The 8,971-nt window shown below is 38.7% G+C and overlaps 1 protein-coding gene across 4 annotated transcripts in view; it reads left to right on the plus strand.

Annotated features, from left to right (window-relative positions):
• CADPS2 (calcium dependent secretion activator 2) overlaps positions 1-8,135 on the plus strand; it is a 1,183,693-nt gene extending 1,175,558 nt beyond the window's left edge. For all 4 annotated transcript variants that reach the window (XM_082254958.1, XM_082254959.1, XM_082254960.1 and 1 more), the window contains one exon: positions 7,768-8,135. In XM_082254958.1, the coding sequence (XP_082111084.1) occupies positions 7,768-7,938 (171 nt within the window). In that variant the 3' untranslated portion in view covers positions 7,939-8,135. The remainder of the gene's footprint in view (positions 1-7,767) is intronic.
• Positions 8,136-8,971: the final 836 nt, after the last annotated feature.

Genomic DNA, 8,971 nt, shown 5'->3' on the forward strand with positions numbered 1-8,971 from the left:
CTGTGGAACATCCAGGTGCTCTTGTGCAAACTGTAAACGTGCAGCAATGTTTTGTTTGGACAGCAGTGGCTTCATCTGTGGTATCCTCCTACGAAATCTATTCTTGTTTAGTGTTTTACGTATTGTAGATTCACTAATGCCCCGTACACACGTGCAGATTATCTGCAGACTTTTGTCTGCAGACTTACCTTTTCTATGTAGTGCAAGGGCCTGCCGGATTGCATACAAATTGAAAGTGTTTAGGTTTGACCTCATATTATATGGTTTTGGTAAGTCTGCAGACAAAAGTCTGCAGATAATCTGCACGTGTGTATGGGGCATAACAGGGATGTTAGAATTTGCCAGTGACTTTTGTAAGTCTTTATCTGACACTCTATTATTCTTCTTCACCTCATTGAGCAGTCTGCGCTGTGCTCTTTACAGGACGGCCACTCCTAAGGAGAATAGCAGCAGTGCTGAACTTTCTCCATTCATAGACAATTTGTCTTACCATGGACTGATGAACAGCAAGGCTTTTGGAGATACTTTTATAACCCTTTCCAGCTTCATGCAAGTTAACAATTCTTAATCGTAGGTCTTGTGAGAGCTCTTTTGTGCGAGGCATCATTCACATCAGGCAATGCTTCTTGTGAAAAGCAAACCCAGAACTGGTGTGTGTTTTTTATAGGGCAGGGCAGCTGTAACCAACACCTCCAATCTCATCTCATTGATTGGACTCCAGTTGGCTGTCATCTCACTCCAATTAGCTCTTGGAGATGTCATTAGTGTAGGGGTTCACATACTTTTTTCCACCTGCACTGTGAATATTTACATGGTGTGTTTAATAAAAACATGGCGACATTTCATTCTTTTGTGTGTTATTAGTTTAAGCAGACCGTGATTGTCTATTGTTGTGACTTAGATGATGATCAGATCACATGTTATCACCAATTTGTGCAGAAATCCATATCATTCCAAAGGGTTCACATACTTTTTCTTGCAGATATATATATATTTTTTTTATATATATATATATATATAATATTATATATATATATATATATATATATATTTTTTTTTTTTTTTGGAAAGCCACCAGTTGAAGACCAAATAGCCAAGAGGCTGAATACTTACCTTCTATCTGGGTGATGCTAAGAACCCCTGCAAGAGTACCTTGTGTAAAGGTACTTATGTTGACAAAAAGTGGCACATAATTGGGTATCCTTGCCACACTCACTAAGCTAAGGGAAATTTCCCTTGCAAAGTGAGCAGCCTATTTGCCTTTAGTAACCCCAGTGCCTCTTCAGCAATTTTTTTTTGTAAAACTATTACAAATATGGTTACGTGGACTCCCTACTGCAGGCTGACAGTGCTAAACCACTGCCTCTGAACTAGTAGCAGTGTTGCCAGCTTCTTGACATACAAGCTTCCCAGTTGGCTGTTGAGCTGCCTGTATGGTTTGTCAGATAGGCAATGGACAGCTGAAGAACTTTGCTTGGAAGGCTAGAAACTTTGCTGCCATAGGTGAGGCAGGGGCTTAGTATTACCAGCCAATTTTTCAGAGCCTTTTTGAAGTCTTTAGGAGCGCTGTAAAGTTCTAAAACAACAAAGTAGAGTTAAACTCTCAGAGTTTGTTCATTTCAACTTAAATTTACACTTCCAAAGTTACACTAGAATTTTCCTATGAACTACTAGGCCAGCATATAGGAATTTGTGGTATTGCACAGAGCAACCCAATACCTCCTCTTCTGGGGTCCCCCCACCAGCGCTCAGGGCTCCTTCTCAGTTCACTACCATAGGAAACCTGGAGGCTCAATCCCAAGTAAGACTGTGTTCGTCTAATAACACACAAAGTACAGCTCACCCTCACCCCCTGCTCTCTGCTCTCAGGATGTGATTGACAGCAGCAGGAGCCAATGGCTCCCACTGCTGCCTGTATGAGAAGAGAGAAGAAAGAGCCACTGCAGACAGGCACAGCGCTGGATAAAGACAGTACTTAGGTAAGTATAAGTGAGGTGAGGGGGTGTTACAATTACTGAGGCATTTTGAGAACACATTAAGGTAAAAAATGTTGAGCCTTTAGAACTACTTTAATTAGAAGATATAACTGGCAATGTTGTCCCCTATGCATTTTTTTGTGCAGTGCTTTGTACTTTTAGCCTACACCTTAAGTCAGCAATACACTCCTCTGGGAGTGCAGAACTGCAATTCTCAGAATATTTAATAATGTCACTGCTGTTGACTGACATTAGCGCAGAGCTGTACATTTCTCATTCCAACATATCATTGATGCCAAGAATAAAACATTTCTAGGGCATAAGCAGTGGATTCCCATCTATCAGCACTGCTAGATACAGGAGACTAGGCTTTTATAGAAAGAAGCCTAGTCACCTTAGAAAACACTCAGAAGGTTTTTTTACCTTCATGCATAGGCTGCATGATGGTAAAAAGCTTCAGCCTTTAGAACCACTTTAAGGGGCCCATAAAAGATGATTAGATCCATGCCACGCAACTCGCATTGACAGGATAGAATCACATGTCAACACACACACAACGTAAATTAGCCTTTAATAGAAAGCATCTGGTGGGAAAAGTTATGCCTGGAGTATGTAGATGGCAATAATAATCTTATATTTGAGCCTTTCCTGATAGACCTGGAAGGAGCATGTCCTTGTAGGACTGTAAGTGCACAGAAGTAAATTCTTAAATACAAAAGTAAATGTAATGCATTAAATCACTGATCTACTAGACGTTGGATACATTTAATGTTCACGTAAATCATAGACCCTGGAAATATGAAAGCTATCACCAGATGGAAGTTTTGTTTTTTATCAAAAGCAAATATAAAATGAAATGTTGCTGAAAAGTTTTAGCAGAGGTCAACATTTTACTTTAACTGTGAAAATGTATAAATAGGAAATAGAAATGACACCAAAATGTTCTCTTCATTTATAAACCGAAGATACTGTGTTGTTTTTTTTTTTTTTTATCATACTGAGAAAACACCTGTGTATAGAGTCTCGTTCCAAATTTCTGATCAATAGGATTGGCTTTCACACATACATTTACAGCTAAATAAATGAGTATCGATTTTAAAAATACTTAAAGGGCCAATCATTTAGAAAAAAAAAAAAAAAAGCATCTTAAAAGGGGAAACTTGTAAGTGTAAGGAAACTTTTTTAAAAAAATATTAGAAAAAATTACCTGTCTACTTTTTTTTTTAGCATGGATCCCAGATAGGGACTCTTTCCCTTTTCTGTGTCCGGGGTCAGATTCCTAAAAAAAGGTTGTTCCTTAAAAAGAGTGTATGTGATATTTTCCACAAAACATTAGACTATTACTGGAAATGTTCCCGATGACATCTTTAAGAAGCACAAAGGAATCCAGACACTGAATACAATACATTGTGGATCACCATTGACATTGGAAGAGGAACTATTTCTGCCTTGCTTTCCCTCTATGAATGGGCTTCTAAATATCAGTGTCAAGAAACAATATGTAATGCCTTTTTTTATTAACATCACTAAAAGAAAAAAAAAAAATATATATAATACACACACACAGTATCCCACAAAAGTGAGTACACCCCTCACATTTTTGTAAATATTTTATTATATCTTTTTATGTGACAACACTGAAGAAATGACACTTTGCTACAATGTAAAGTAGTGAGTGTGCAGATTGTATAACAGTGTAACTATGTGTGTGTGGGAGTGGCAGACGTTTGTGTGGTGTGTGTGTAGGTGGTGTGTTTAAGTGTGGTGTGTGTGTGTGTGTGTGTGTGGCAGCAGTTAAGACATTTTGGCAGCTGGAACCAAACGGTCTAGTTTTGAACATTCCGGAACATTCCGCCATTCATTCTTATGGGGCAACTTACCAAAGTTGGAGGTGCCCATCTTCATACAGCTCTAGTGTAAAAGCTCTAAATCTCACAGCTTAGAGAGTTATACCGTAGGAATCACAAGACCCCGGCCCCGTTGTATAGTATGTCTAGAAAACATTAAAACTGAAGGCACAGTCACAGGTTAGAAAATGGCCTTGAAATTTGAGATGGTTTGAGTGCAGTTTCAATAAATGTCAATGGACGGCGTGAGTTGGAAACAAATGGTCATAGTGTAAAAACTATTAGGGCTATGGCTTAGATGTGGACATGTTAAGTGGCAGCAGGGATAGATGAACATTTTGATGTAACATTTGTGTAGGTGGCCCTAAAAATTAGGGAGTGGCAGCAGTTTAGAAATTGTGGCAAGATTTCTTCGCTAACTTCGTCTAACTATTTTCAGGCCCCAGTCTAGTTTTGAACATTCTGCCATTCCTTCCTATGGGGCTAACTTTGCCAAATTTCACCACAAACACGACGATATTTCGCAAACCATTTGGCAAAACCTTCCAAAAATTAATAGCAACGCAATCGAGAACGATCTGCTAGTTTCGGTGTATTACTTGTCTATGTAGTGTAAAAACTGTGAGGGGAGTTAGGGTGCTAAATTTTCCCATAGGCTTTCACTATAATAAGAACTAGAAAACACTACCAGGACTATGGCTTAACCGTGGACATTTTTAGTGGCAACAGGGATAGCTGAATGTTTTGATATAAGATATGTGTAGGTGGGCTTGAAAATGAGGGAGTGATGGCAGTTTAGAAATCATGTCCTGATTTTTAGCTAGCTTTTGTCACTCTGCTGGCTGCTCACACACCTGAGTTCCTATGGCAACTCACTCTACAGCAAGGGCAGAGAAGAGTGGTTAAAAACAAACTGCTCCAACTTGCTCACTTCACTGGCAGTTGCCATCTTCAAACGGTTGTAGCTTAGAAATTATAAATCCTACAGTGAACAGCTTTATATTGTGAGAATCACAAGACCCAGACCATAGAATGTCTCTGAAATATTAAAAATCAAGGCACAGTCGCAGCTTAGAAATTGCCTTTCAATTTTGAGGTGGCTAGAGTGGAGTTTCAATGAATGTCAATGGGCGACATGAGTTGCAAACAAATGGTCATATTGTGAAAACTCAAAAATCAGGACTATGGCTTAGCCGTGGACATTTTTAGTGGCAGCAGGGATAGCTGTGGACATTTTTAGTGGCAGCAGGTATAGCTGAACGTTTTGATATAGGATTTCTATAGGTGGGCTTGAAAAAGAGGGAGTGATGGCAGTTTAGAAATCATGTCCTGATTTTTCAACTCCCACTCTAGTTTTGAACATTCCGCCATTCATTCCAATGAGACCAATTTCGCCACAAAAACGCTGATATTTCGTGAACCATTCGGCCACAAAGTAATAGCACACTAATCAGGAACAATCTGCATGATTCGGTATATTACTGTCTATGTAGTGTAAAAACTGTGGTAGGAATTAAGGTGGTAAATTTGGCTATATTATCAGAAAACACTTGGTAAAAAAACAAAAGAACACTGCTACTCCCATCTACAGTCAAAGTCTGGCCAGAAGTGGTCTTCATGGAAAACATGCTGCTAGAAAGCCATACAAGCACCTCTGCTATGCACAAAAACACAAGAACCGGTGTGCAGAAAATGGCAGCAAGTTCCCTGGAATGATGTCTAAACTTATGTTTATCTGTAACAAAAGGAAGTTTGTTCACCAACGCAGAGTTGTACAATGAGTGTTTGCAAGAAACACTGAGGCATGGTGAAGGTTTTTTTGCAGATGTGGGGCTGCAAGACAATGCTGCAGGGCAATGACCCAGAACATACAGCCAAAGTCATAAAGCACTATCTCCACTGGAAAAACAACAAAATGGAGTCCTGAAAGAGATGGTATAACCCCTCCAAGAGCCCTTATCTCAACATCACTGAGTCTTCTATGAGTACATGAAGGCAGTAAAGCAACTGTAACAGCCCAAATACACAGAAGATCTGTGGATAATTTTCCTAGATGTTTAGAACAACCTACCTGCCAAGTTCATTAACCACTTAAGCCCCGGAGGATTTGGCTGCTGAAAGACCAGGGGGTATTTTGGAATTCGGCACTGCGTGACTTTAACGGACAATTGCGCGGTCGTGCGACGCTGTACCTAAACGAATTTGACGTCCTTTTTTTTCCCACAAACAGGGCTTTCTTTTGGTGGTATTTGATCACCTGTGCGATTTTTTGATCATGCGCTATAAACAAAAAAAGAGCGTCGATTTTGCAAAAATAACAATATTTTTCACATTTTTTTTATATGAAATTCCCCCCAAAAAAATGTAAAAATCAAATTTTTTTAACATTTTCAGCCAATTTGTTTTATGCTACATATGTTTGGTAAAAAAAATCGCAAAAAGCGTATTTTGATTGGTTTGCGCAAAAGTTATCGCGTTTACTAACAAAGGGAAAGATTTTTGTCATTTTTGTTGTTTTTTTTTTAACGCGTAATGGCGGCAATCTGCGATTTTTTTTGCGGTACTGTGTCATTGGAGCGGACAGATCGGACCCTTGACTTACATTTTTGACACTTTTGGGGTTACCAGTGACATTTCTACAGTAATCAGTGCTATACATATGCACTGTTACTGTAAAAGTACACTGGCAGTGAAGGGGTTAACTTTATTTGAGAGGCAGGGGCTGTGTGTGTCCCTAGGGGCGTGATTCTAACTGTGATTGGCTGTGACTTGAGCTGTAGGAACAATGATCAACGGTCCTACATAGTTTACACTAGCCGCCTGCCTTTCTCCCTCTCCCCCAACGATCGCTGAGTGACCGGCGGACATCGGGTCCGCCGGTCACACGCGCGGGGGGGTCTGTGACCGTGCAGGAGCGCGCCCCAGAGCCTCACAGGCTAGTGACGTACCGATACGTCACTCTGCCTGTGAGGGGCTGACCGCCGCAGTATATGTACTTGCGGCGGTCGGCAAGTGGTTAAAAACAGTGTGCACATGTACCTGGGAAGACAGCAGATAAACAGATACAACTTACTGTATGTAGGATTTGTTTCATCTTGTGTATCACCTAAGGCCAGGCACTTTACTGGGTATATGTAGAGGGTTTACAGTGACCCAAATTTAGGCACCGTTCATGTAGAGAGATAAAGTCCAACTAGACCGCTGTGAGTGCCATCTTCGCTCCAAGCTGCAGCAATGTCTAAGCATTTTGCTCAGCTCCTTGGAGCATAATCATGGGGATTAAGTTTCAAGGGGGCGGAGTGAAATGTGTTGGGGGCGTGGCCTGGCTGGAGTCTGGGCTGAGGCTGCCATTCATTGCGCTTCATGCACATGGGTCTGCTTCATGATGTGCGACTTATGGAGCTTTTCTTTTGACATTGCTGGATGGTTTACAACCACTTTAACACTTTGATTAATTGCTAGTATGGATAAATGAAGGGTAATAGAAGGACTGAAATACGTTTCTTTTTCTGGACAAAGTGCTGCTCCAGGATCCCTTCAGTCCTGCCTACATAACCACATACCTAGGAATTTGGTCATGTGATCTTTGCTGATAAGAAAAATGAGAGCTCTGAATAGCTGATCCTCCACTTCACACCTCCAAATTCCTAAGCTTTTAAATATGATCCTAAAGTTTTTTTTTTTTTTCCTGTTTAAAAGATGAATATGATAGACTTTCCTATTTTTGCAACCATCTTTGCTCTCAGAAGCAGTTTCTTACAACTGAAGAATAAAAAATACAACTGTGCTTTTGGCTTTTACATGTGCTTTGCCAAATGTAAAATTCTATTTTACTGTTATATTAAACATTTATGGTATTTAAAAAATAAGATGTAATGCTACCCTATACGGACATGTACATTTTAAATGAATATTTTTTTTTTTATCATTTCTTTTTCTTGCAGAAAACCTACAGAGACTTTAGGCTACAGGGAGTGCTCGATGGCACACTAAATAATAAGACATATGAGACAATTCACAACCGTTTATCTATGGAAGAAGCTACAGTAGCAGTTTCTGATAGGGGAGGACTCCAGGGGATTTCTATGAAGGACAGTGATGATGAAGAAGAATGACATATCAAAATTTATATGTTTGCAACATGCTCCATGTATTTTTACCCGTTATGTATAGAAATGTTTTACTTCACACAAAGTCCCTTTAGACTGCTTATTCAAACCCTTTTAAAATACATGTGCCAAGGAATTAAATAAATGGTACTATAAATACACAGTATGGATCTAATTTTGTGCAGGTTTAATATCATAAGAATTATTTTCTTTTTTATGAATTTCTCAGAAAAGCTCCCACTTAAAATAAATTATTAATATTAGTGTTTATCTATATTTGTATAGATTTTCTCAACAATGCAATGGCCTGCATTTTTTTTTATGTAGCATTCACAATAAAGGTTGATAATTTCCATATTCTTTTGGCCATTGCCTCCAGAAGTACTTTGTTCTTATGTTTAGCCTAAGTATGACATTTCATTAGTGTTTCTGCTCTTATTGTATAGATTTGCAGAGACTCGTTAAAATATGCACATTTTAAGTCTACAGTTTCATGGACCTGTAGGGATTATTTTTTTGTCTCAATAAAATGTTTAATAAAGTTTGATATGTTTACAGACAAATGTGGCCTTTCTTCTTTTTATGTTCATATATACAATATGAAAGACATTTGATGTATAATAGTTAAGACAGTCCTTTAGGGCTAGTAACAGGTCAGATTATAAGATATGTCTCCTTGTCACTGTGAATTATAACGGTCATCTTGTAGCTGTCTAATGACTGAAGAACATTCTTTGCTGATGATTCCAACTGAACCCATTGTAAATTAAAATCGACAAATGATTATTAAGAATCAGAATACCTAAAATACAAGTTAGTTATGTAAAGAAGCTGCTGATATTATTAATATTTATACAGTATTTATATAGTGCCAACAGTTTGCGCAGAGCTTTACAAAATAAAGGGAGAAAGAATGGGTACAATACAAGAGGTTTAAGATGGTATATTGTTCAAGAATGTGTTTTAAACATTACAGTTAAATGTAAAAAAAAAACTGTTATACCTGGTACCAAATCTACATTTTTGGGAAGATATATGC

Source organism: Pelophylax lessonae (assembly GCF_965119305.1).
Source record: "Pelophylax lessonae genome assembly, chromosome: 4".
Lineage (NCBI taxonomy): Eukaryota > Metazoa > Chordata > Amphibia > Anura > Ranidae > Pelophylax > Pelophylax lessonae.